Source organism: Drosophila innubila (genome assembly GCF_004354385.1).
Source record: "Drosophila innubila isolate TH190305 chromosome 3R unlocalized genomic scaffold, UK_Dinn_1.0 2_E_3R, whole genome shotgun sequence".
NCBI classification, from domain to species: Eukaryota; Metazoa; Arthropoda; class Insecta; order Diptera; family Drosophilidae; genus Drosophila; species Drosophila innubila.
The window spans coordinates 22,584,866-22,612,521 of NW_022995380.1; the positions used below are offsets into that span (position 1 = coordinate 22,584,866).

At 37.4% G+C, this 27,656-nt stretch overlaps 8 protein-coding genes across 20 annotated transcripts; 5 read left to right on the forward strand and 3 right to left on the reverse strand.

Moving 5' to 3' along the window:
- Positions 1-3,008: 3,008 nt before the first annotated feature.
- LOC117791892 (uncharacterized protein CG4449) lies at positions 3,009-4,947 on the reverse strand. Its single transcript, XM_034631809.1, has 6 exons — positions 4,720-4,947; positions 4,013-4,659; positions 3,802-3,911; positions 3,561-3,739; positions 3,300-3,498; positions 3,009-3,239 (listed from the first exon to the last, which is right to left on the reverse strand). The coding sequence occupies exons 1-6, from the start codon at positions 4,769-4,771 to the stop codon at positions 3,152-3,154; spliced, it is 1,275 nt and encodes a 424-aa protein (XP_034487700.1). The 5' UTR covers positions 4,772-4,947; the 3' UTR covers positions 3,009-3,151.
- A 91-nt stretch (positions 4,948-5,038) lies between these two features.
- On the reverse strand, positions 5,039-7,502 carry LOC117791893 (ninjurin-2). Of its 11 annotated transcripts, XM_034631812.1 has the most exons (5): positions 7,276-7,488; positions 6,610-6,633; positions 6,078-6,254; positions 5,802-6,015; positions 5,530-5,660 (listed from the first exon to the last, which is right to left on the reverse strand). In XM_034631812.1, exons 1-4 carry the CDS (start codon positions 7,309-7,311, stop codon positions 5,812-5,814), a joined length of 441 nt encoding a protein of 146 aa, XP_034487703.1. In that variant the 5' UTR covers positions 7,312-7,488; the 3' UTR covers positions 5,530-5,660; positions 5,802-5,811. The 11 variants fall into 11 exon arrangements, with proteins under 11 accessions (XP_034487704.1, XP_034487708.1, XP_034487712.1 ...); XM_034631813.1 differs by lacking the exons at positions 5,530-5,660; positions 5,802-6,015 and adding an exon at positions 5,039-5,298 and having other exon boundaries at positions 7,276-7,498; XM_034631811.1 differs by lacking the exon at positions 5,802-6,015 and having other exon boundaries at positions 5,385-5,660; positions 7,276-7,484.
- A 214-nt stretch (positions 7,503-7,716) lies between these two features.
- LOC117790670 (actin-related protein 1) lies at positions 7,717-10,118 on the reverse strand. Its single transcript, XM_034630177.1, has 6 exons — positions 10,071-10,118; positions 9,222-9,286; positions 8,976-9,150; positions 8,757-8,908; positions 8,139-8,685; positions 7,717-8,077 (listed from the first exon to the last, which is right to left on the reverse strand). The coding sequence occupies exons 1-6, from the start codon at positions 10,116-10,118 to the stop codon at positions 7,934-7,936; spliced, it is 1,131 nt and encodes a 376-aa protein (XP_034486068.1). The 3' UTR covers positions 7,717-7,933.
- Positions 9,378-9,879, forward strand: LOC117790671. Its single transcript, XM_034630178.1, has one exon. The coding sequence runs from the start codon at positions 9,393-9,395 to the stop codon at positions 9,798-9,800; it is 408 nt and encodes a 135-aa protein (XP_034486069.1). The 5' UTR covers positions 9,378-9,392; the 3' UTR covers positions 9,801-9,879.
- Positions 10,119-10,666: 548 nt separating the features above from the next.
- LOC117790784 (suppressor of fused homolog) lies at positions 10,667-12,296 on the forward strand. Its single transcript, XM_034630342.1, has 2 exons — positions 10,667-11,787; positions 11,847-12,296. The coding sequence occupies exons 1-2, from the start codon at positions 10,684-10,686 to the stop codon at positions 12,168-12,170; spliced, it is 1,428 nt and encodes a 475-aa protein (XP_034486233.1). The 5' UTR covers positions 10,667-10,683; the 3' UTR covers positions 12,171-12,296.
- Positions 12,297-12,897: 601 nt separating this feature from the next.
- Positions 12,898-22,274, forward strand: LOC117790783 (monocarboxylate transporter 10). 2 transcript variants are annotated; one of them, XM_034630341.1, is made up of 7 exons: positions 12,898-13,088; positions 14,981-15,378; positions 19,694-20,058; positions 20,119-20,902; positions 21,022-21,108; positions 21,176-21,274; positions 21,698-21,977. In XM_034630341.1, exons 2-7 carry the CDS (start codon positions 15,009-15,011, stop codon positions 21,700-21,702), a joined length of 1,710 nt encoding a protein of 569 aa, XP_034486232.1. In that variant the 5' UTR covers positions 12,898-13,088; positions 14,981-15,008; the 3' UTR covers positions 21,703-21,977. The 2 variants fall into 2 exon arrangements, with proteins under 2 accessions (XP_034486232.1, XP_034486231.1); XM_034630340.1 differs by lacking the exon at positions 21,698-21,977 and adding an exon at positions 21,998-22,274 and having other exon boundaries at positions 12,900-13,088.
- Positions 22,275-22,592: 318 nt separating this feature from the next.
- On the forward strand, positions 22,593-24,723 carry LOC117790595 (probable cytochrome P450 313a4). 2 transcript variants are annotated; one of them, XM_034630081.1, is made up of 7 exons: positions 22,593-22,980; positions 23,055-23,252; positions 23,310-23,495; positions 23,569-23,641; positions 23,694-23,820; positions 23,875-24,451; positions 24,526-24,723. In XM_034630081.1, exons 1-7 carry the CDS (start codon positions 22,719-22,721, stop codon positions 24,684-24,686), a joined length of 1,584 nt encoding a protein of 527 aa, XP_034485972.1. In that variant the 5' UTR covers positions 22,593-22,718; the 3' UTR covers positions 24,687-24,723. The 2 variants fall into 2 exon arrangements, with proteins under 2 accessions (XP_034485972.1, XP_034485973.1); XM_034630082.1 differs by lacking the exons at positions 22,593-22,980; positions 23,055-23,252 and having other exon boundaries at positions 23,397-23,495; positions 23,564-23,641.
- Positions 24,724-25,432: 709 nt separating this feature from the next.
- LOC117790682 (probable cytochrome P450 313a4) lies at positions 25,433-27,615 on the forward strand. The gene is made up of 7 exons (XM_034630202.1): positions 25,433-25,644; positions 25,719-25,916; positions 25,974-26,159; positions 26,235-26,307; positions 26,360-26,486; positions 26,541-27,117; positions 27,180-27,615. The coding sequence occupies exons 1-7, from the start codon at positions 25,491-25,493 to the stop codon at positions 27,338-27,340; spliced, it is 1,476 nt and encodes a 491-aa protein (XP_034486093.1). The 5' UTR covers positions 25,433-25,490; the 3' UTR covers positions 27,341-27,615.
- The last annotated feature ends 41 nt before the right edge of the window (positions 27,616-27,656 follow it).

A 27,656-nucleotide genomic window follows, 5' to 3' on the forward strand; every position in this document is an offset into this window, starting at 1 on the left:
AGTGCTGTGCATTCGATAGCCTTGGGGGCACAACAAATGCAAGCAAATGCAAATGCATGCCACAAACAACAATAATTCCAAAGTTGAATTTACAAAGTGCACAACTGGGCGTATACGTTATATCGCAAGTGGCAAGCAAGCATTAAATATATCGAAGAGGTGCATCAACAGTTCAATGCCCACGACAAACTAAATGGAGCACAAGATGCCTTCTGGAAAATGGAGTTGAAGATGGAGTTGGAGTTGGAGTCGGTCGAGCGATAAGCACTCCATTCTCCCACAGGCAACACTCGATACAAAAGTCGACAGGCGAAGGCAATTGTTTTGTGCTGTTTGTTAAAAGCGAACGTAATAAAGCACTTGGCCATTGCACTGTTAACCGGGCCAGCACTCTGAAATGGCAAAAAAGCAAAGCATACGAAACGCAACCAGCAAAAATACAAAGAAAACACAACTCAAATGAATACGACAAACAATGCGAAAAGAATAACAAAGACTTTGACGAATTCCGTATACGCTGTAGAAATGTATATAAAGTTGAACTATTAAAAAAATAAAGGAGAACGAAGTGCACATACTCCTTTTTAAAAACTCTAAACACTTTAAGTCATTTGTAATCGTGGCTTTCATTTCAACTCATCTGCAAATGGACTCCAAAATTGCTTATGCCCTTTTTTTGAAGTGGTCATTTGAAAAGTGGAATGGTTTGGCACAAGTTTGTTTTGGCCTGGCCATAAAGTGGCCAGAATTAATGGCAAAATGGCGTCAGCCGGTTTTGTTTTGCTTTTTGCCTGTTTTCTTTACTCTTTTTGCTTGTTGCGCCCAATGCACACACACAATGTTGTTCAGCATTGAAGGACAGGACCAGGCCCTAAAGACAATGCAACCAAAAATAGCCACTGCTGCAGATGTATGTATACATGTATCCATCTATGTGTATGTATTTGAGTGTGTGTTTGTGTGGTGTATGCGACACGTGCACAAATTGTGCCCCAAAGTGTCATTTGTTATGTTACTTCCGGTCTGCCGCGACAGCACCAAAAGCCAACAAAAACGGAGCCCAACAATTGATTTGTTTGACTTGCAGATACCCTTTAGTTGAATTCTATTAGTATAATTAGAATTTCATAAAAAAATCAGACAGAAATGTGTTTACAAAAATTGAAATCTGCCCTTATAAGTATACTATACGAAAATGGAAATAAAAGAAAACCAAGTTTAGTTTACTAATATGAGATAAATACATGATTCAGAATCAAAGCAAAAGATAATCTTTACGACATAACAAAGGGACTAAATAAAATTAATTTAAATATACAGCAGGAAATTCAGAAGAATTCGAATTTGAACATTAATTTTAAGATTTTAAAAATATATATCAATCTTTTTTGCCGACTTAACGATTACGAACGCGAAAGAAAGAGTACATAAATTAAATGTTCTCTCTAGAGAGTTAATGCGACAGCAAATACATATAAATACACATACGTGTGTGTGACTGCAATTACCGTTTTCAATTAAATTAAAAACTTTTTAACTGCAAGACACAAACTCATCAGGTGCAGTTTAAAGCTCTGCGCCCGTTAAAAGCTTAAAAGTTTCACAAAATAGAAGGGATTGCGAAGGACATCAGGTGCAATTGCATTACTGAAATCGAAGGCCAATTGACAGATTCAAACTCGATGACTGGCAATCAGTTTAAGTCCACAGAGTGCTATTTGGTTGGAAATCCCATAGCTAGCTATTTAAGTGTATGTGTGTGTGTGTGGGCTCTCCAGGCCCTTAGCTATTAGCCAAGTGGGCGGAAGGGGAGCTGAAAGGTGTGGGGAAAGGTGTGACCTCGAGTTGGTTCCTGCGTGGGCTTTAACTACGCACTGGATAACTTTTTTTTTGTTTTTTTCAGGTGTCACGTTTTATTTTTAGCAGCAGTCAGAGCTAAAGGAGGTTGTACTACATGTTTATGAGCAGGCAGAAACGTGTGGTACACACAGATACACACACATCTTAAATTATTAATGCCACAACAATCGACATAAATAATTAATGGACGGACACACAGGGAGAGACACTGTAGGGTATAGGGGAAATACATATGCCTGAGGTTAGAAGCAGGAGCATTTCTCTTTTGGTTTGATGGCTGTTGTGTTTGGGCACATCAATTAACTTGTTCACAATTCAAAGCCAACATGATAAACACATTTGTCAATGCCACGGGCACCAAAGCAAACAGTAAATTTTTGTGCAGCACAATAAAAATAAATATAAATCCGTTTCACTTTGTTTTGCTTACAGTTTTAGGCGCCAAGCTGAAAATTTACACATATAATATATATCCTTGGATATGCCTGGGAAGCTGATGAATATACGTTTTATTTATGATATTAACTTTGATATTGCACTGAAAAACACAAAGAAAACCGCGACGAAAATAAATGAAGCACAATGATGTTTTTTATCCGTCTCTGTTTGGAAACAAATAGAAGTTTTCGAAAAACTGCTGTAATATAATATTTTTTTTATTTTTATGCACAAACGCGAACAAAATGCGACTTGTTAGCACGAAGGATAAACTCGTTCTGCTCAATAAAATCGGCAGCTGACCAAACTAGAGAGCGCTTTTAATTTTCCTCTCCCGAAAGCTGCGCATGAAACTTTCATCCTGTGTCAGAATTTTATGCAGTGAAATTCCAAGGGAAACTGCACAAGGAGTGGGGGGAAAGAGAGAGAGCGTCAAAGAGAGATTTTGAAACTCGGAACAAAGCCGGTAGTATGAGGTAGCAATTTTCAAACCCAACACAACCACCAAACATACCCCCAAAAACATCATCTGCTAAGTCGCATATCAACAATGATTTTGTTTTGTTTCCTCTCGTCGGTGAGTGCTAAAATATAACGCTATATATGCTAGATAAACAAAATATAAGGGGTGTATAAAGAATTCTTAGGGTGTTGGATGCTGCATGTAATGTGCGCTATTTAAAAGGGGCGCTTAAGAATTCAAAAAGATCTTGTCATCTAACATCTTTTATTAAATATTTCATTTCAAAGTAAACAAAAAATATAATAGACCTAAACTTAGCATTTACAAACAAGTCTTAAACACAAATTATTAACATTATATTAACTTAAAGATCTGACAATGCAACTGGGCTTATTTCATTCGTAAATCAATCATTTCATTTCCTTCCATTTCTTGATTTTTTGGCGTGTCATTTGGATCTAACAATTCCCCATCAAAACTGTATAAAAAATATATATATATAACTATAAGAAAAAATTTAAATATACCAAGAACTTACAATAATTTAAAGTCTTGAACATCGCATTCCATTTCCTCAGCGCATTTTATAGAAAGTATCTTAAAAGTTTCAGATTTCTTCATTGCAATTATCAGCGGCTTTTTCCATTTGTCTCCTTGGACTTTTAATTGGAATTTATTGCGTTTAGATGGACCATTAGTCTTTACTTCATTGATACTTGACTTCATGGCGCAACCATCTAGAATAAAATAGTAAAAATATATGATAAATGATGATATATCACTTTAACAACATGCTCACTTAATATGTGATAGATTTTTAGGCCGACATTTTGGGGAGATTCGGTTGGCTGTATGAAACGATCATTGAAATTTATAACAATATCCTCAATTGACACCTCGTTGCGTTTGGAGATCTCTTTGAACATGTGCGAAAACTTTTGATGTTGTCGCAATTTATACATTTGGATTTCACCAAGCCTGAAAGCAAATATATTTTTTTAGCCAGTGTTAACGTGAATCAAGCTTTAACTGTAACTTACCAACTCAAATTAATGGCAATTTCTGGATTATCCTCATCAAATGAATCGGTCTGTGTTTCAGGCTTCTTCAATTCAGTGGGCATTGAGTCCTCATCTGAGTCCAAGTTTACCTATAGATAGTTGATTACATATTACTTCTTCTGTATACAGTAGGTAATTATTTAATAGAGAGGCAATTTTCAAAGTTTGGTATATGCCTTAGTTTACTTACGAATCCTTCTACGCGAGGCATGACAGCAGAAACCAGGTCGATGGAGTCCAGCACATGAGAACGTGCCGCAAACTCGGCCACCGCTCGACGAGTTCCTCTGGTTGCAGTTGTATTCAGAGCCTCTACATTCTGTGCAATGGTAATGCTAGGTGCATTTGAATTCAAGGCTTTTGAATTCGTAGTTTCTGGACCTTTTTTTGCATTCTTTCGTGCACGTGTCTTGCGAATCTTTGGAGGTGATGGAATTGGATGCGGAGTGTCTACAACTTCTGGCACTTTTTCTGGAGCAGGATTACGACTTCCTAGTGATGATCGCGTGCGTCTGGCAACGGGCAACTCTTCCACAGCATTTTTGGCCTTGTTTTGTTCCATTTCATAAATCATTTGCGAGACAGGGGACAAATCCCTTGGAGGAAGCGCCTGCGCTTCCTCTGTCGACTTGGTTGCCGATTCCTGCACATTATTATTGGATACTTCATCATTCAATGGTCTTTTAAGTCGGCCAGTTTTTGTTTTGGGCTTTTCTTGGACAGCTTGCTTAACTCTGGTGACTCTGGAAGGTTTCTTGATCTCAGAATTGATTTCGATAAAATCGTAGTCTGTTGGCTTCAACTCCTGTTCCGGCACAATCAACTTCTTTGGCATTTCTGCAAGTCAATGTATTCATCAGATTTTTGCTTATAAAATATCAAATGCATGGTGCTTACCATTTGCCCGTTTTGTTGGCATATTAAAAATATCACAGTCATCGTCGGACATTTTTTACAGCTAAGATTTTTACTGATTCAAGGTTTAAACTTATACTAAATTGTTGTTACTCTGTTTTGCAAATAAAATACCGCCAAAATAAGAAAACTGAGGGACGCCGTACAATGACAACTGCGATAACTTATCGATTGACGATAGCTATGCCAGCTGACTACAGAACAGTGTTTCCACACTCAATAATGTACATCGAAGTAGTTGTGCGCCAATTGAATTGTTTGAAACTTGTAATAAGAATGTCGAATGTTTATGATATATTGAGACGATATTTAAAAGTATTTAATAAAAGTATTTGCTTGACAATAAAATACAGTGTACGTTTAGGGTTTTAAAATTTCAACTTCTTCATTCTTATATGGTATTGCAGGATCCAAGCCAAAATTCATTTTCATAATATCACAAAATACAGATAAAAATATAAAGGCATCCACGAAATGACTGACAGTAATGAGTAAGGAACGATCCTTTGATTTGGCAAGGCTGACAAGAGACTGAAGAACTAGTAAAATTCCTGCAGCCACCTGCATATAAAAGTAAAGAAAAAGTTGATATACAACAGTGAAGTTTATTTATTTCTTAGAAATCTTACAAAATATTAATAAAGCTATTTTTTTTACATAATACTTATTTAACTAGTCATTAAATCTATTGTCCAAGATAGAACTTTTGTAATCTATAGCTACGGAGTTTTAGCATGCTGATCGATGAGTCTAAGTGGTTGGGAGGAATACTCGATGCCGAAACCGGAAATTATAACATTTACCACAGATATTACAAAGATGACCACCAATATGATATCGTTTAATATTATTGCCGCATTCTGGTCTTGTTGTTTGTTTATATTTAGACTGCCGATAGCCACAAACAGAATTCCAACCAATAGCTGTTAAAATTGAAATGGAAATGGTTAAGAATGCATCGCATTTGCCAATAACCTCTGCCCATAACTTTGCCTGACAACGGACCAGGTCAATTGAAAATCATATTTAACATAGCCTCATCAGATCTTGAATAGTATAAGTACGTTATATATTTTAATTAACATCGTTTAAAGTAACGCCCTGTGACGGAGGCAGGCGACTATCAAATGCGGATATAAAGAGATTTATCATTGTTGTAAAGAACGCAAAACCCGTGCGCACATGATTGATCACATTGGCCGATTGATGGAACTCTGGCTGATGCATTCGGCAATCCCGCATTAAACTGAGAGACAGACTTAGTATGCCCGCCAAGATCTATGACATTATAACAACTCCATGCCAATGAAATTCAATAAAACAATATTCACACTATTTACCTGTAATACTATCGACAGGCTTATCAGTATTAACATCAGCTTATAAAACTGATGCTGCTCCCCGACTTGTAGAATATATTTCAGCTGAGATGCATTCGCTGTTAACAGTGCTATATCCAGCATTCCCTGGGCAATCGTTTTTTTAGTCGCATAGCGATTTGCATCCATGGCTTTCATCTGAAATTTTAATTCTTCAATAAAATATTCAATATTTTCACTCAAAATGATACCATTTATTTTTCTTCGTTCCCTCTTGTGCTAAGTGCAATCTTCTTCGTTCTGGTCTCCCAAAGACAATGATATTTTTCTACTCATGTCAGGAAAATATCAACTTTTCTTATCTGATACATGTTATGCTTTACTGATAAACATAAAATATCAACACAAACCAATTAGCTTAAAAGTATAAGAAACAGTGCCAATTCATTTCAGTGTAATGGGAGCAAGGATGTCGCCAGTTGCCATCTTTTTTTATTTTTTGAATACATATTAAGTTAATTTAAAAGATCGTAAGATTAGCTACATTTCATACCTGCCATGCATTCTTTACAGGTTTCTGTAAGAGATTCAAATGAGACGAAAAACTAAGCTACAGTTTTGAATTATATTAAATGTAATAAAGTTTCATATATATAGAGTTCTTTAGTTAGATGGTTCAACTGTGAGATAGCCTGTAGTTAGGTTTTATTTATAAATTCACATTATATTATTTTATAACTTCAAATTTAATCTTTCCAGCGCTTAAAATCGTTGTGTGTATTAACTTAATATGATCATAGATGTCAGCTCAGCTGTACAAAAATAAAATACCCGTTTTTTAAGAAATGCAGGGTATTTTAATAATAGCTACACTCAGAAAAATACATATGCATGATTTCCCATGTTTAAATTGTAATTGTTTAAATTAGAAAATCAATATAACTGACACACGAATGTCAGGAATAACAATTGCATCCCCATAACACACAATTGAAGTGACAAAAGAAACGTGAACATATAGACAAGGTAAACATCTATTATAAAGGTGCACAAATAGCTTTTATATGTCATAAAAGTAACAAAAATTGATGGGGATTGTACGATGAAGTGCAGTTAAACTGGATTTGAGTCAGGCTCAAGGTTAATTGCAAATACTTATCATTTAAACAAACGAGCTTAGTTAGTAACTATATTTATATCTTTAAATATTTGGACTTACCTCTGTTTCGTTGACTCGTTCTTCAATCTGAGCCATTGTGAAGTTTTTAAATTGGTTCCACGTCGTTGGTTTTGTGAATTGTTTAAACAACTGCAAAAGCTATATGTGCAATAGAAGCCTGAATTTCAGCAAGCAATTGTTTGATCCGTTGTCATGGAGATGACCGGTTGAAACACAACCAAACGATTAAGCAACTGAAAACAAACTGAAACTGTTTCAACCAAAGTGTGTGTGCGTCACAGCTTTGAAAAAAGAGAGCAAGTTACCGACAGAGAGAGAAAGAGAGAGTAATTAACAGAGCCCAATTATGACATTGCGTATGAGTACTCTGTCTATTGATTTTCTTTTGTGCGTCTCTTTATCTTCAGATCTTCACAGCAATCATTGTATATACATGCTAGCATTAAATATTATACATTTATATATATTCGATAATCTCAATATAGTTATTTAGTTTTTTATTCTCTATGCTCCGAAAGCAATTTTCAATAAATAGCATTTGTTTTTTAAATACTTTGCGCTTATTTATGCATAACACACATGCAATTGTTGGAGTTCTTGAATTTTGAGGGATATTTGATGTTAGCTGACACACATGGATTTGATACAGAGTTTAATTAAGCCTTTTACACAATTTGCGTTTAAATTAATAAACAAACTAAAAAGTCTTTCTATGCACGGCACGCAAGCCTTCCTCTTCGTACTCTCGCTTCGATACCCACATCTTTTTGAAGGTGTCCAGCGATGCCAGAATCGAACCACCCATCCATGTGGAGTATAAGCGTTCCTGTGGCGCAGCAATCTACATAGATATGTATATATATTAATACAAGGTCTCAGTTGATAAACGATTAAGTAATTACCCTTATCTTCAGATCCTTTGCTGAGTGTTTTCGGAGTTCGGAAAGCAGACGATCGCCGAAACCTTTGAAAAGTGTTGAACCACCCGACAGTACAATGTTCTGATAGAGCATTTTTCTGAGATCCATATCCGACTTTTCAATGGAGTACATTAGAACATCGTGTATTCCCTCGCACTCTTCGCCAAGCAGATCGGGCCGGAAGAGTACCTCCGGCGCACGGAAACGAGCCTGTCCGATTTCGAATGTCTTGCCGTCTGGCAGTTTGTATGCAAACTTCTCAGTCTCCACAGCTTCTTCCTTTTGGGGATTGGTTGCCAAATAGCAGACCTTCTCCTTGATTGAGCGCACAATCTCAAACTCGGCTGTCGAACGGAAATTAAAGCCCTCCCGGCGAATGAGTGTTTTCAGGTAGCGCGTCACGTCACGACCGGCGATATCCACGCGCATAATACTGTGAGGCATGGCGAATCCCTCATAGATGGGAACTGCATGCGTCACACCATCACCAGAGTCAAGAACCACGCCTGTCACTCGACCAGTGGCATAACTATTTCGAAAAACATTTGTTTTCTCATGATTACGTTAATGATTAATTAATTTGTGCAAAGTATTTCTTACAGACTGAGTACTGCCTGCATGGAGACAAAGAGCGCTGGTGCATTGATGCCTTCAAAGAAGAATTCAGCGGCCTTTTCACGATTACGGCGGGGATTCAAAGGTGCTTCAGTAAGAAGAACAGGATGATCCTCCGTGAAAGTGGCCAATTGTTCCTGTTTGAGTAAGGTATATTGTTATAAAACCTGTTGATTGCTATATTTATTAAACAGGCATACTTACTTTACTATATATGTAGCTCCAGATTCTCTCCATATCGTTCCAGTCCGTCACAATGCCGTGCTCCATTGGATACCGTATGCTTAGCAAGCCACGATGTTCCTCTGCCTTGGGACCAACAAAAATATCGCCTTCCAAGGCGCCTGCCATGACCCGAACATGCTTTGGTCTGCCAATACTGTGAAGCATAGAATGAGTAATTTGCCAGAGTAGGTATAACTTTCCACAGTGTGTGGCAACGATACTTACTAATTGGGAAACCTGCACTTTGGAATGTGCTCACCAGCAAAGCCGGCTTTGATGACACCGGAGCCCTACAAATGTATTGTAAATAATAATTGTTTATAGCAGTCACTTCCAAATAAATTCTTATACTGTTTATAAATTTATATAAATTTCAAGATACTTTTATAAACCAAAATGGGTTCAAGGGATTGTCCTCAGGGGGACATGTTGCAAGTGTCGAAGAGCTCGCGTTTCCAGCGCAAGCAAATCTTGAAATTCGTGCCACCAATCGGTCTGACATGCATCAACTACAGAGATCTTGGCGAGGTGGACTACTTCTATCTGGACTGTCAGAATTTCAGGGATTACTATCGCGACGCCGTCAACAAGCTGCATCGTCCCGATCGATTCTGCCAATACCACGGCAAATGCGGTGTCAGAGTTGACCGCGAACTTGTGGCACTAACTGAACCCGTGCATTGGGTTCGTGAGCGTCAGCCCGTCGTCTATCCAGCCGAGTATAGTCGTCGCATGAATCTGGACGGCATCATAAGGATTGGTGCTCATTTTCAAAGCACTTCTTCTGTTAACTTTAAGCGTTAACATTTTCTTTCGATATTAAACATACAAAATTGCATGTTATAATAATAGACAATTATTTACAATAAAATATTTGTTTCGTGAATTAGTCACTCTTAACAGTTTCTCGACTGTTGGTTGGAAAGTTGCGCAGACAAAGGGACGGGCAGTGGCAGCTTGGCTTTTTAGTGTTAGTTGGTGATGTCACTTGCAATTGCCAAAAACGCTGTTAGCGTATTTGGAAGCGACACTCAGTGTTGTTGTTAGTGTTGTTTTGTGTTAAATATCACTTACGTTATCTATGACCACAGGCTGATTGACTACGACATCATAAGGCTCCATTTTGTGCGTTTATTAAAAAAGTTTGCAAATTTTTCCTATTAAATCGCGGTGTCGTAGTAAGTGTGACCGCGTCTTGTACAGAATGAACACTGCTGCCAACTTAGCACTTTTATAGCTAGATCTGGCTATTTTCAGAGTTCGATTGCTGAAAAAATTTTAAAATTGCTATTAGCAGGAAATCTGAATATTTTTAATTATATGTTCAGCAAAGTTTTGATATTAATATTTTTGGTAAAATTGTGCAAAAGTGTCCACAATAACAAATTTAGATGCTTTCCAGACAGAAACAGCTATTTATTTCTGTAAAAAGCTGGAAACTGTGAACTTAACATATGCTAAATACTAAAAATACCAAAATGTTATTTCAACATGAATCAAAACTGTAATGTAAAGCAATGCAAGCGATAATGATGATATCGATTGTCTTAGGAACATCTGTTCGTTCAATCGAACCAATACAACGCTAGTTCCACATCAATTTAGAGATGGGACTGTGAACTAAACATCGATAGTTAATATGGAATATTAAAGTTGCTAATGTTTTTCACATCACCAGTGTTTTACAATGGCCGCATCAACAAATCCTGAAAATAATAATGTGGAGCTCAAGCCTCCGCCCGGACTGAAGTCTCTAATTGATCATTTGGTATCCGTTTATCCGGATCAGCCCAATCCACTTCAGGTGACGACGCTCCTCAAGTACTGGCTGGGAGGCTCTGATCCGCTTGACTACATCAGCATGTACAGCAACAATGGCCAGGGCGAAGGCGACTCGGAAAGAGTTCCTCCGCATTGGCATTATGTTAGCTTTGGACTCAGCGACCTGCATGGCGATCAGCGGGTGCATCTCAAAGAGGAGCATTCAACCCGCTCTGGCATGGGCTTTGAGTTGACTTTTCGGTTGGCCAAAACTGAAGCTGAGCTGCGCCAACAGCGGGAAAGTCCGGATAAACCGATCAGACCACCAACTTGGCCTGCAAATCTGCTTCAATCCATTGCTCGTTATTGTTTCCAAACTGGCAATGGTCTGTGCTTTGGGGACAACATACCCTGGCGCAAGTGTTTGGATGGTAGCACCAATTCACACATGAAAAGTCTGCTGGTGGCACAGGATCCACAGCTGGGATGTATTGAGACGCCTTTGGGCACTGTTGACTTTTGCCAAATCGTTGGGGTAACCGAGGAGGAACTGGAGCAGGCCTCGCGCTGGAATGGTCGCGGTGTGCTCAACTTCTTGGCCAAGGATGTGCTGACGGGCGGAGATTGGCTGGTTACCAATATGCAACGCACAATGAGCGTCTTCGAGCTGTTTCCCGAGACACTGCTCAACCTGCAGGACGATCTGGAGAAACAAGGCTCCGATCTGGCCGGCGTTAATGCCGAATTCACATTCAGGGAGCTAAAACAAACCAAAACCGTCAAAGAAGAGATTGACTTTGAGAGTCTAAATGAACGCTGTGCCAACGAGGAGAATAATCGACAGTTGACGGAGTCGCAGGTGAAGCGAGAGGAGCCAAGTTTCCCGCAGTCCATGTCGCTGAGTAGCAACTCCCTGCACAAGTCATGTCCCCTCGACTATCAGTCCCAGGCCCCCGACTGCATATCCCTCGATGGCATCGAAATAACATTGGCTCCCTATGCGGCCAAGTACCTGCTATTAGCCATCAAGGTAAACTCCAAATAATATATAGATTCAGTTGCATTCACTTCAAATCTCTCTCGATTTAGGATCGCATACGTCATGGACGACACTTTACCTTTAAGGCACAGCATCTGGCATTGACTCTGGTTGCGGAAACTGTAACAGGAGCTGCCGTTAGCGTTAGCGAACCATTTGGAGTGCTTGGCTATTGGATACAGGTGCTCATACCCAATGATCTGGTGTCACGCATGATGGAGGCATTCCGCACAGCCCAGCTGGATGGCAAGACGGAGCCCACACAGCGTCTGGAATTTGATTGGCCGGACAAGAACTTTAAGCTAATTGTTGATCAGCCGCCAATTTGTACGCTGCCCACAGCAATGTCGATTGAAACGGCGACTGTCAACTAGAACCTAGATATTTTAGTATTATTATACTCGTAAATTAACTCAAATGAATCTTCCACTAACACGTAAGTTATAAATATTAAATTTTAACTTGAATATATACATAATATAAAAGACTAAAACACTTTGCGTATCTGTGCATTGTGTGTGACGGCGCCAGAGATTCAATTCCAAGTACACTGCACACTTCAGCCTCGGGGTCAGCTTGTTGTTGCTGTGCTCGCTGAAGGGGCAAGCTCTTTTTGATGTTGCCTCGTGGATGGATGCCACAACGGATATCCTCACTTAAGTGTCTTCTCTCGACACATGTGTCGCCCTGGGACAATGTGCAGTTCAGTTTCTAATTCTGCGAATTGGAATCAATTGAATATTTTTGGACATATGTATGTATATATTTATTGATGCGACCAATTGATCATCATGTGATTCCATTAAATATTTTGATGAAAATGCAACGCAATTGTAGGGCCAAAATGAAACCACAATGGAATGCGTTCCTCTTTGTATCATTTCCTTAGCATATCGTTTGTTTTTGCGCCCATCTTCGCAGTCGTTGCCAACGTTACCGCAAACGCAGTTGTTGGTTTTTCCTTTGCTTTGCTTTGGTTTTTGTTTACAGCTGAGAACAATTCGTTAGAGTCTCACGCTGTCGTCGTCGTCGTCGTCGCCGTTGTTCGATTAGGCGCCTCATTCGTGAGTGACAAATTTTTTGCAAACAGTTCGTGGAAAATAATTGAATTATTTTTCATTCCGTTGCCGGCAACGCAAGCGTTCGGTTGTGTACTCGTAATATATCAAAAAGTCAAACCGACATCGTCTTGCAATCTCTCGTCGGACCAACAGAGGCGTCGTCGTAACGCGTTGTTCGCAGTGCCCCCTCCCAAAAAGGGATTTATTAATTCAAGTGTTCAAGTAAAAAAGGTATTAATCATAGGCAACATGCAACATGTTGCTGGGTGCTCTTGTTCTTGCTGCAGCTGAAACTATTTCTGGATTGCTTTTTTTTTTTAATTGCGTAATCGGCGCTACCTTCGATGTTTTTCTTTGTTTTTTGTCTTTGGTGACCCCCCTTTCCACATTTCGGCGCTCTGTTAAACACGTGCACAATTTTAAAGCGCATTGATAATGGTCTAGACTCTAGAGCGTGTTTAAACTTGGTGCAAATAAAAGCAGAATTTCAAAACAGTAACAGAAACAGAAACATCAACAGATTTAATACATTGTCGCATATCATTGTAAATTACCCTTGTCTTTACTCTTCACTTGACTCTGACTATGAATATTTTTGCAATCTCTTCATTATTTCGGTAATGCAATCCCAATGATAATACCGCGTGCCTTATCAAAGAAGTCGTGTAAATTGTCACATTCTTGCTGACAACGTATAACATATCACCCGAAATATTTATTGTTTTCATTTAATTATTTACTTATGCGTCTGTGCAAATTGAAATAATGGGGAAATTAATTTAAATACATTACTGTGCATACAGTTTTTGATAAGCGTAATTGCGGTCATTATAGAAGATTTGTTCTGGAATCAAGCCAGCTTTTCAATTTCTATATTGCGCGATATTAAATTATTATTATAGAACGGAAATCTTTGCCTTAGTTCTGTTTCAAGTTTATAACATCGTTAAAATTCTCAATTCAAAAAGAACGAAAATTAAAATTCTTTTGGCTTATAATATACAAGTTTAAAAGCCATAGAAAATGAAAATTCTAAACCTGTTTACTACTTTAAATTATTGAAAATCGTTCAACTTGTAGTTCTTAAACAATCTATACATTTTAAGGGATGTACCTCTTAAACAATCTATACATTTTAAAGGATGTACCTCTTAAACCATCTATACATTTTAAAGGATGTAGTTCTTAAACAATCTATACATTTTAAAGGATGTTGTTCTTAAACAGTCTATACATTTTAAAGGATGTAGTTCTTAAGGATGTAGTACATTTTAAAGGATGTCATATGTCAGTTGCTTTACTTTAATTTCTTCTGAAAGAAAAATTGCGTTACCTGTTTCAAATTCCGATTTCCTGCTAAATTAAACTGCTATAAAAATGGTCAAATTTATAGCTTTCCTATCATCTATAGAAAGCATATCAGAATTAATGAGTTTGATTAATTTACCTAATTTTATTCGTACTCAAAACAAAAGAAAGTGTAGTTTCTTTAGGCACTATTTTAATTCTAAACATGGCCTGCACAATTGAATAAATATTATAGTATGCATTTCTATAAAGACGGAAGCTCTTTTAGTTGCATGACGATCAATTACAAGTACACCCACAACTTGTGGGATTTATTCACAGCTTGTCAGTGTAAAAGCTACTGAGTCTCAAACAAGTTCAATTATTAAGTGTAGAAAGATAGTATTCAAGATGATAATGATATCGACATTTTTAATGAAATTTTGGGCTTATTTAATACAAATGTATCATATAACACGTCTAAGGGTTCTGGCTACTGATCAATTATGAAAAAAAAAAACGTTTTTTTTAATTACCTGCTGATTGAAGCCTCTTAATTGAAGCCCCAAATGGATTTCTTTGCTCAAAGCTCAAATTCAGCCAATCTTGCCTCATTGAAACACTATAAATGATCCCAATTGTAGACATTGTGGGAGACAAACATCGAAACGATTGTAATTATAAATGTAATTTGAAATCATGACGAGATTCGTATCAGTTGCAGTTGGCACAGTTATTTGCCTGCTTACCTGATAGCCATTGCAGATCAGTTAGGCAGAGAGACAAGGAGAGAGAGAGAAAGAGAGACATATTTAGTAATCAGTTTTAAATTTCAGAAACCACACGAGTCGTCGTCCAGTAGCAATGACTGAGCACGAACCGCTAGACGAATCAAGGGGGCAGCCAAATGGTCGGATATTGAGCACCGCGGAACGTGCCAATGGACACGCCTCGTTGGCCAACAATGGTCAATTGCACAGCGAAACAGTGGCCAATGGCAAGGCATTGTCGAATGGAACACAGCAATCTTCACAGCATATCGAAGCACCCTGCTGTCGAGATATCCACGGCAGGGAACCACCCGATGGTGGGGCACGTGCCTGGCTGGTTATGGTCAGTGCATTCCTATGCAACGGTGTCATATTTGGTCTAATCAACACATACGGAGTGTTGCACAAGCTCCTCACCGAACGACTGACAGCACAGGGAGACTTGGAAGCCAACAGCAAGGCGGGTAAGTTGGAGCTGCAATTTATTTAATCAATCACTAAGAGGGAGGAATGAGAGGGAAATTGGTGGCGGAAACGGAGTAAACAATTTGCGCACGTTCCTAATCCCTTCAGGCCGAGACAAAGGCAAATTGATTCGGAAATCGTGACAAATTTCGATTGATTGTAATTATGCAGAAGACAAATCTGATTATATGGGAATTGAACAGTTGTTTTCATATCTGATGACAGCATTTAGAATGTGTTTTAATTGAATGTACATACATAGACTCATCTATTTATGATTATATTTATTCATGTGTAAACAATTTAATGTTGATGATAAGAATGGTGAACTCATAGCCGGATTTCGGTTTATTAAACTCGTTGATTTGTACTTGAAAAGATAGTAGAGTTTATAATACTTGAAATAATTAAATAAATTATATATTTTATGCATAAGTATGTATGAATGTAGTTAATTCTTATTCAAACGAATACAAAACAAAATGGTTTCTTTTTATGTGAATTTCCATATTTTAATTGTAAATACTTAGAATGCGTCATTCATATTATTTATTTAAAACGTAGTAAATGTGTTCCAATAACCATACAACTCGTTTTTGATTATGTTGCACATTTTTGTCAACGACTATAGTTATGATAAAAGTGGCATATTCATTGTAAATGATTTTTGTTGTATAAAACTCAAACAATTTTAATGATTCATGACGGTTTAATCAAGAATTTTTTGAAATTTTTATAAAAATATAGAAATATTTACAAACATTTTAAAACTTTAACTAAGTTGTAGATTCTGTTTTGTCGATAACCATTTGATTTGCCTTCTTTATCATATGTTGACGATCAGAGTATTCTTAGAATTCATTTGGAAATATAACAAATATTTTCGATTCTCTTTCTATACTCTCTTCCTTAAATTTGATCACGGTTAGAGCTGTAGATTAATTTGCTTTGTCGAGTTATTGACCAAACTTCAAATGGTATTTGCAACTCAAGATCTGGGGTCGGACACACGATCCCGACATGTTCCTGTGTCGTTTGAGTTCAATAAAACTTGGCACATGTATGATTTATGTATAGTTGTGTGTATGTGGCAGCTATGTAACGGCGAGTATGTGAGACCAACATGTCGACGTCAAGTGAATTAAATTGCTGAAAGTTTATTGGATCACAAAACGTTATTCAACACGGCGACGGCAATGACGATGTCAAGTCGCTGGAGTCGATGAGAGTTGAGAATTGAGACTGAAATTGAAATTGAGCATAAGCAAAAGGTCGTTTGCTGCGAATAATTTTGCGTGTAAAACATAAGTACTCACACACACGCACACACTCACATAAGTGTTTGGTGTGAAATAGTCTGGGTGGGAATCTATGAATCTGTGAATCTATCTGCTCATGAATCTATCTTATAAACGCGAATAGTGACGTCGTTGACAGAAAGCAAACAAAGTTCAATTGATTTAAGACTGTTTGTCAAGGTCCGTCGCTTTGACTTGACTTGATTTGACTTGAGGCATTGCGTATACGCTGCGTTATCGTTTTCATATTGGGAACGCTGCTTCAAAAGAAGACCAGTTGCATTGGCTTAAAGACAAAAGCCGCGACCAAAAGACGGCAAAGCATAATGGCCCAATTGCGTATGCCACATGCCACATGCCACTGACCCAGTTACTTAGGCAGGCGTTAGTTTGCCGTCGGAAGCCCTTCAAGTGCCCCGTCGCTTGACAGCGATCCTCCTTTGGCTTTGGTCACAGCTAGACCGGCTAGAGCGACTTGAGCTCTGGCTCTAACTAAGAACGGTTGAGACGCTTGACTGGCATTAGTTCCGCCATATGATTAAAGCTTCGCGTAATCCAAGTTCAAGCTGCCAACACCGAGGCGTGTGCCTTATTAAGAACTTTTCACACTAACACACACTCGTAAGCACACGTGCACAAATTCAGATAATGCCAAATAGTATTAAATACTTGGATTAGTTAATAAGACATCTAATATTAGGCATTAGCTGCCCATTAGCAATTAAATACATTTCTTATGTTGCTGATAACACTATAATCAACTGAAAATAAAACCCAACTTAAGTGAATAATATTTTATTCATAAACACATTTAACTCCAACTAAATATTTAAGTGTTGTTTTATACAAATTATTATATAAAAGATAGATTAGTTGACATTTGAGATTAATCTCACAACATTTAATTTGTTCGTCAACACTGTAAACATTTTTATTTTAATTTTATTTACCACTGTCGCCTTTTTCCCTACACTTAATTGAAAACTTCAATACTAACGAATATTTAAACGAAATAAATAGATTTTGAATGCGTTAAATAACATCCCCCTTAAGAATCTGTTAAGTTATAAAATGTATTTTTGTTGTTTGACGTACTTATTGGGTGGAAAGTTAGCTGTAAATCAAAATGACGTTTACCACTTGCTAAAACCAATATGAAATTTAAAATAATATTGTATTAATCATCAAATTGTTATAGATTAAATAGTATAATTTGCTATTAACAAAAAAATATGTGACCACAATACATTCTAAACCATTAAATTTGTATTAGTGTAAGACACACTAATACTTTAACATCTTTTATTTTATAATTGTAATTAATATTATGATATAATATTGAGAATTGGCAACCTCAAACTTGATGCAATAATGCGTTACTTTTGCATCATCCTTCTGCTTTGCGTTTAGTTCTTATACCCATCGAGAACGTGTCAACCCGGGTATTATAATATCGCTAATTGTATTTTACTTGCTGAAGAAAATCATATATTTATCAATAATTGGACAACAGAGTGTAAGAGTTAGGAAAAGAACTTTGTTAACAGATTACATGGTATCTTTTCGGCTATCTTTAAAAGCTAGAGGCACTCAATTTCTTAACTGATATCAAATCAAATCTGTTTACAGGGTATCGCGTATTCAAGACTTCTAAACAAGTACAAATTTATTTATTTATTTTTTTTTGTTTATAGACCTTTGGCAATGTTTCAGCAATTTGTTGCGGGTATTACCTAATATGCAATTCTTATCCCATTCTCTCTTTATCTCTCATTCTCTCTCTCGTGGCTCTCTGTGTATATGAATGTGCGCATTGCCGTCGACTGGCTCTCTGGTTCTCTCTGCGGTTGGGTTGTTACCGGCATCGGTTGTGGCATTGACATTGAGTGGATGCCTCGTCCCATTGCCTCGGTTGTCATGGTTGCCGAAATTGCATCAATTGTTGCGCTGCATGTGAAAAAGAGAAAGAGAAAAAGAGAGAGAGAGGGGGCGTTTGTTTCTGGGTATTGATTACAATAAGTGCTTGAAGAATTGCGGACATGAATGTGGGTCAGGTCTAATTTTAGTTTAAATGAGCTCAAGCGAAAAATCCAATAAAATATAAACAAATTCGACTAGAAAATTAGTAAAACAATTGTCGGCTTGTCATGCCCAATATGTGTCCAACTATTGCAGGGTATATAGCCGGTACTTATCTATTGCTCGGATTGAGAAGTCAGTGAACAGTTGCTGATCTTTTGAGCTAATTTTCACAGAGTGACAGCTGCATCATTCGCATCTCGCGATACCGTATGTTGTCACTTGATTTAATAAGAATTTATTAATATTCGAGTATTTATTATGACATTATCACAGTTGACTGTCATTTCTGAACGCTTATCAAAACTGGGTCAACGCTCGCCATGAATCGAACAAAGAATTAACCCAAATCTGTCATTATGGTATTATTCACATTTCACATTATTCTAACACCTAATGAGATAAACGAAAGTGTTTATTTAACGCATTAACTGCAAGGGGGAAGGACTTTAAGCTAGGTTTATAAAATGCTCGAATACGAGACACCCTGTATTTAGACTAGAAATACTCCAACAAGTGTTTCACAGCATAAAAAAAATACAATAAATCGCCTGTCTGTTGCAAACATTGCCACAAAACTAAAGTACCCCTTTTCCATAAATTTAATAGTAATTTTTCACCCGCACAAATTTGAAACTAAACCCAATGAATCAGACAATCTTGTAATGCTTGTAAATTGCCTAATCGAATTGGATATTAAAAAGTATCTCTGACGGCATTCAAGCGTTCCAGCTTCAGCTGTCGGATCGGTTTGATTGAGGCGAGGTTCGGAGGCATCGTATGGAAAAAATAGTTCATTTCACAATTAACCGCAAATGTGTGAGATTCGATTTGTTAAATGCAATTTACCGGCTTGCCACATGTTGCAGCTGCATCAGAAAAGGGAGATAGCGTAAGAGACAGCAATTTAATTCCAGATTTTATTAATTTTTTGCAGCTCTTGTTGGCTCCTTGGCCATTGGCACAACCTTCTTCCTGTCCCCCGTCGCTGGCTGTCTGACGGATAAGATTGGTCTCAGGTTGACCACATTTACGGGTGGCATGATCGCAGCTGGTGGCCTGTTGTTGTCATCCTTTTGTGCCGACAATATCAGCGCCTTGTATTTTACTTATGGCGTTATGTTTGGACTGGGCGGGGCCTTGGCCTATACGCCCACATTGGCTATATTGGGGCATTACTTCAAGCGCTACCTGGGCAAGGTGAGCGGATTTGTAACTGCAGGATCCAGCGTGTTCACTGTGATACTGCCGCCGGGTCTGAAATGGCTGCTGGGCAGCTATGGCCTTGAGACAACATTGAGAGTGAGTACTAAGAATATTTAGTTTGCAATTGATTGATTCGATTTTCATTCCCTTTTACAGATCATGAGTCTGATGTCAGCATTTATTATAGTCTGTTCCTTTGTCTACAAGCCACTACACTTTCCCCAGGAGACACCTAAAAAGAAGACCGGTCGCTCTCGTTTCAATGTCTTCCTAAGGTCCATTGTAAATGTCGATATCTGGAAAAAGAAACGTTATGTCATTTGGGCTTTGTGTGTGCCTTTAGCCCTATTTGGTTACTTTGTGCCCTATGTGCACATGATGAAGTTTGTGGAGAACGCGTTTAAGGGCGAGGATGAGAATATACCCGTCATGTGCATCGGCATTACGTCTGGCATTGGACGTCTCATATTCGGCGTGATTGCAGACATGCCACGAGTGAATCGCATGTATTTGCAACAATTATCATTGGTGTGCATTGGCTTGCTTACCTTGTTGTTGCCGTTGACCAACTCTTTTGAGGTGCTTGTCTCATTCTCACTTATAATGGGCCTATTTGATGGATGTTTCATTTCGCTGCTTGGTCCAATTGCCTATGAGATTTGCGGTCCATCGGGCGCTACACAAGCCATTGGTTTCCTGTTGGGTCTTTGCTCGCTGCCACTGACAATTGGTCCACCTGTTGCCGGCATGATCTTCGAAAGAACTGGCTCGTACACTCTGCCCTTTATATTGGCCGGTATTCCCCCATTAATTGGCTCATCTCTGCTCTTCCTGATGCGCTGCGTTAAGGACGAATCCGGCAGTCCGATTACAAACGGAATTTCTTCCCGACAAAACGGAGAAATTGAAAACTCATCCAATGGCACTTATCGCATGAATGGTAAGCTTTTTCAGCTGATTAACAGACTGAATGATTGACTTATTGATTGACCGACTGAACATTTAATAGATTGATGCTCAGTCAATTGTTAACATCTTATTCTCATTCTTCTCCCTCAGCTGTCAGATATAGCGAACCGCTAATCGTGAATGGTGCAAATGGTTCCAAGTCCAATGGACATGCAGTCACAAATGGCTCCGCATTGGGTAAGTTCTCTTTCAATTATAGATATATTTGGTGTATTTCTTTTACTTATATTTATCATTTCATTAGCTGTAAAGTCCAGTGCTCCTCTAATGGGTACAGCCGCAAACGGAAGCGCAACTGTGACCAATGGATCGAGGTTTAATGGATTTGCCGACTCAACAACTGGTTCGTACTCTGAATCATTAAGTTCACCTCGCGACGACTTCGGTCAACGCAATTCTAGTATTACTGCCTGCTGTTCTTCAGACGCTTGCGTTCATCCCAGTAGCTCGTTTTTGACTAACACTCACACAGCTTTGCTTGAACACAGCTCGAAATCTATAGGGATCTCTTTTGATGGTGCTAAGAAACGTCATTATAAATATTCAATCTTTTGACCAATTCTTAAGCTTTCATAGTGCTAACTAAATTTAAAAAAAAATTAAATATCTTAACTCAAACTAGTTTTTTTTAATTTTAATCTTTCTATTTCCGCAATCGAATACATTCGTAGAAATAAATAATGTAATATCCTGTTAAATTAAGTTGGAAATAACCTTTCGCATTTATATTTGTAAAATTAATGTAAAGCATCATTTTTTTTTACAGATTGACTAACTCATCATTTTCGCATCCGCAAACATTCATAAATTATAACATTTTAAACATGAATAGTTTAATTAAATTAAACTGATATAGATTTAAGTGCTTTGTAGACTTAAAGTTGAATCTGAAAAGCTTTTGTAAATAAATAAATTAAATTTATTACATTGTAAGCCGCCGCACCTTGTGTTAAACACTGCTTATAAACTGTATATATGTACATATGTTGGAGATCTGCATGGAACTAATATTTGAATACAATGAATAAATATCAACTAACCATTTATTATAATGTGAATCTTTCAGAGACTCTCACCGAAAGGCCAGGATCCTAGATATAGTCGCTGTCGTCTACTAACTCAAAATTCCACACACAAAAAAAGTAACCATCAGACATTTTTTAATCAATAGTCATATCGCTCTATATATGATATATCCTAGCGCATAAAGAAAGGTGTTCATTTTGACTACTGAATGTACAAATTATGAATATCATCTCTTTGATGGAGAGACTTGTTGTACTTGAATGTACAGATCGTAATACTTATTTTTCATAAATGTATACTATAGGCTAAGGAAAAAATTTTCAAATGCAAAATAAAACAATTATAATTAAAAACCAATATCTGCCCTTTTTTCTGTAAGCAAACTAAATTTTTAGTACGTGTAAGTATTCATAATAAACAACATGAGAGAGAGAGAAATACGCTGAAATTATGAGTTATACAATTCGCCTTATATCTAGGTGCTACCTGACTCGAATTGACCAATTGATCTATGACGTATTAGCCAATTGATAATAATACACTTTAACTATTTGACTGGTTACTGTTAGCCATTTGGACAAATTATGGCTATTTGTATTCAGACTGTCATCGATAAATCACATTAAAATATGAGTACCTGTACCACGACCATTCTCCAAACTACGCCTCGATTATTTTCAGCGATTTTAAACTGGCCGAATTGGCCAAGTCACGATTTGCTGCTCCAAAATCAGTCATAGCGTCCGGCATATAAAAACTCGATGCAAACAAATTTTTGTAATTATTGTGTTGACGCGATTTCAAACGTTCGATTGCTCGGAAGAGCATTCATAGTCTTACCTGGATACCCTGAAGGACATTTTTATTCAATGTTAACCTGGCAATTGTGGTGTGCTCTATTGTGTGTTTTGTGGTTTTATTTCTTGTGGACTCGTCGCAGATTTTATCTCTTAGCGTTGAAAATACCTGGCCCACTGGGTTATCCAATAATTGGCATGGCCCACAAGTTACTCCATAGGGAAAGTATGTGATCAGTGATAAAATTTGAAATGTGATTCATAACAAATGTGATTTTTTATTTATTCGAAATGATTTAGACGTGCTGCGGGAATTTGGTTACTATTTGAATAAACATGGCCCAGTAATATTCTCGTGGCTGGGTCCACTTCCATTTTTGATAGTGACTGAACCACAAATGTTACAGGATATTTTAACTTCTCCCCATTGTGTTAACAAGGGTATCATCTATAAAGCAATCGATGATGGCGCTGGTGTCGGATTATTTAGCTTAGATGGTATACCAGCTCATTTAAATGCCTTTAAAAGGGAAACTGACTTCGTTTCTTTCTCAGATCCACGCTGGAGCGTGCATCGGAAATTGTTGAATCCTGCTTTTGGACACAAGGTGCTTTTAAGCTTTGTACCTACATTCAACACTGAGACGGCATCCCTTTTAAAATCGCTGGATAATTTGGTGGATGACGGAGAAAAGGACTTGATACCACTGCTTCAAAGCTTCACCTTAAGCATAGCAACTCGTGAGTGCTTTTAACTGAATTGTTTAGAGGACTTAGGAAATGCATTCTATATATATGTTTTATTCAAGAACAGAGACAACAATGGGAAGTGATGTTAAGGGTAATGAGAGCATGAAAAACAATAAACTCCTTCAGAGTTACCAATGGTAGGTACTACTAACCTTTGCTTAAGTGAATGCATTTGAGATGCGTTAATAGTATTCTGGAATCCATGACAGATATGTGCTTCTCCCCCTGGCTCTGCAGTAAAATAATGCGCCAATTATTTGGTAAGGAAGAGCACTATTCGAGTGCCAAGTCGGAGATACGAGGATTCATAAGAAGGGTATTAGAAATTCGAATGACATTAAATAGAATTTTAACTATTTTAATGTTCTAGCTTATCGAAAAGAAATTGGCTAAGGATACCGAAGTTCCTCCCTTTCCGCAGGACAAGAACATATTTCTAAATCTTGCCACAGATTTATTAAAACGCGGCATCTTTAGTTCTACAAATGTTGAAGATGAATCAAATGTCATTGTTTTCGGAGCCTTTGAAACGACTGCCAATACAGTGGCCTACACATTGATATTACTCTCCATGTTTTCCAAGTACCAGGAGAAGGCTTTTGAAGAGATACTAGCTTTGTTTCCAGAGAGCGGAGATTTTGAAGTAACGTACGCAGATACCCAGCAAATGGTTTATCTAGATCTCATTATAAACGAATCAATGCGGGTTATGGCTCCTGTTCCAGTTGTCTCTCGACAAACGACCCAGGATGTAAAGCTTTCAAATGGAGTTGTTATTCCAAAAGGAGTTCAAATTGCAATCGATATCTTCCACTTGCACCGCAGTAAGGAAATTTGGGGAAAAGATGCAGAAACTTTCAATCCGGACCACTTCCTGCCTCATAACCTTCAGGATAAACATCCCTACGCTTTTATACCCTTCACAAAGGGTATACGCAATTGCATAGGTATAATTAGATCTTATTAGCTTATAAAAATTTGAATTTATTAAATGTTAATTTATTTATATTTCCATTTTCAGGCTGGAGATATGCTTTAATATCGGCCAAAGTGACATTGGCCAAATTAATAAGAAATTACAAATTCTCAACCAGCTTTAAATTTGAAAATCTTTACTTTGTTGAGGATATTACAATGAAACTTATGACCATGCCATTACTGGAACTATCACGAAGAAATTGAAAGCTTATGAATAAATAAATAATCAATATCAATACAATATATCTTAATAAGAAGTGTATTGCACGTGCTGCATATTAACAAATCGTAATAGAGGTCTTTTGAATTGTTTATATCAAGTTTAATTTAAATATGACAAAGGTGTAAAATATATAGCTCAGTTTCTCACAGTGTTGGCACTTTAGCTGTATTATTGATATATTTAACAAATGTATAACTGTAATAGCTAGAAAATTAGCTGATTTGCTAGTTATTTTAAAAGAAAGGCTATAGTCAAGACTATAAAATACCCGTTACTTATATTTAGACGCAAATATGTTTTTAAAAAAGTTTAAACAGTCATTACTGCCGTTCTATTTGCCCGATCTTGTTGCGATTGGAATATAAATAGATATCGATAAAGAAAAAGGTAATGTCTCAAAAATGCAGGGACGGAAGAGAACCTGGCAAATTTGCGCCAAATTTGGTTACTCTGTCTCGGCTAAATAACATCCCATACAAATCAATAAATAGTGTTATTATTTAGAGATTGGGGAGCGTGCTTACACAATAGTTTTCATGCGGTGACTAAAGTCGCGACTTAGTTTAAGTGCAGATTTGCATTCAAAAGGCAAAAGCATTAAAGTTATTTGCATACGTAAGTATGTACATAAATAATGCGTCCGAAATGCATATAAAGTCAAGTTTGCAGTTAATTTTTATCAAATTGTATTAACGTCAACACACAACCTCAATCCTTCGGTTGATTAGAACAGCGTTCATTGTCTTATCGAATACTTTCATCTCCTTTGAGGACATTTTTATTCAATGTTAACCTGGCAATTGTGGTGTGCTCTATTGTGTGTTTTGTGGCTTTATTTCTTGTGGACTCGTCGTAGACTTTATCTCTTAACGTTGAAAATACCTGGCCCACTGGGTTATCCGATAATTGGCATGGCCCACAAGTTACGCCATAGGGAAGGTATGTGATCAGTGATTAAATTTGAAATGTGATTCATAACAAATGTGATTTATAATTTATTCGAAATGATTTAGACGTGCTTCGGGAATTTGGTAACTATTTGGATAAACATGGCCCAGCAATATTCTCGTGGCTGGGTCCAATTCCATTTTTAATAGTGACTGAACCACAAATGTTACAGGATATTTTAACTTCTCCCCATTGTGTTAACAAGGGTATGATCTATAAAGCAATCGATGATGGCGCTGGTGTCGGATTATTTAGCTTAAATGGTATACCAGCTCATTTAAATGCTTTTAAAAGGGAAACTGACTTCGTTTATTTCTCAGATCCACGTTGGAGCGTGCATCGGAAATTGTTGAACCCAGCTTTTGGACACAAGGTGCTTTTGAGCTTTTTACCAATATTCAATACCGAGACGGCATCCCTTCTAAAATCGCTGGATAATTTGGTGGATGATGGAGAAAAGGACTTGATACCACTGCTTCAAAGCTTCACCTTAAACATAGCAACTCGTGAGTGCTTTTAACTAAATTGTTTAGAGGACTTAGGATAAATGCATTCTATATATAAGTTTTATTCAAGCACAGAGACAACAATGGGAAGCGATGTTAAGGATGATGAGAGCGTGAAAAACAATAAACTCCTTCAGAGTTATCATTGGTAGGTACTACTGACCATTGCATAAAAGAATCCATTTGATATGCTTTAATAGTACTCTGGAATCCATGACAGATATGTGCTTCTCCCCCTGGCTATGCAGTAAAAAAATTCGCCAACTATTTGGTAAGGAAGAGCACTATTCGAGTGCAAAGTCGGAGATACGAGGATTCATAAGAAGGGTATTAGAAGTTCGAATGACATTAAATCGAATTTTAACTATTTTAATGTTTTAGCTTATCGAAAAGAAATTGGCTAAGGATACCGAAGTTCCTCCCTTTCCGCAGGACAAGAACATATTTCTAAATCTTGCCACAGATTTATTAAAACGCGGCATCTTTAGTTCGACGAATGTTGAAGATGAATCAAATCTCATGGTTTTTGGAGCCTTTGAAACGACTGCTAATACAGTGGCCTACACATTGATATTACTCTCCATGTTTTCCAAGTACCAGGAGAAGGCTTTTGAAGAGATACTAGCTTTGTTTCCAGAGAGCGGAGATTTTGAAGTAACGTACGCAGATACCCAGCAAATGGTTTATCTAGATCTCATTTTAAACGAATCAATGCGAGTTATGGCTCCTGTTCCAGTTGTCTCTCGACAAACGACCCAGGATGTAAAGCTTTCAAATGGAGTTGTTATTCCAAAGGGAGTTCAAATTGCAATCGATATCTTCCACTTGCACCGCAGGAAGGAAATTTGGGGAAAAGATGCAGAAACTTTCAATCCGGACCATTTCCTACCTCATAACTTTCAGGATAAACATCCCTACGCTTTTATACCCTTCACAAAGGGTATACGCAATTGCATAGGTATTAACTCGTTAACTTATAAAAATTTGAGTTTATTAATTTATTTATATTCCCGTTTTCAGGCTGGAGATATGCTTTAATATCGGCCAAAGTGACATTGGCCAAATTAATAAGAAATTACAAATTCTCAACCAGCTTTAAATTTGAAAATCTTAACTTTGTTGACCAAATTACCATGAAACTTAAGACAGTGCCATTACTGGAAATATCACGAAGAAATTAATAGTTAAAGTTACATATCTTTTATATATGAATAAGTAATCAGTTACAATCAGGGTATCAAGTAGTAACGGTTATATGTTTCAGTCGTGTTTGTATTTTGATTTTCAGCTATCGGTTACGAAACAGTATTTTATATCGGTTTCGTGACGGTTACCTGTACCGGTACGTTAAGGGTATGATTGCGAGTTAATAAAATGTTCTTGTAAAAATTTAAGCTTAATAATAATCGTGTTGTCAAATTAAACAATTTGTAATAAATGAATTTTTGTATTTAAATAGCGCGCCCGACTAACCATTTTTATCTATTGGTATCGATG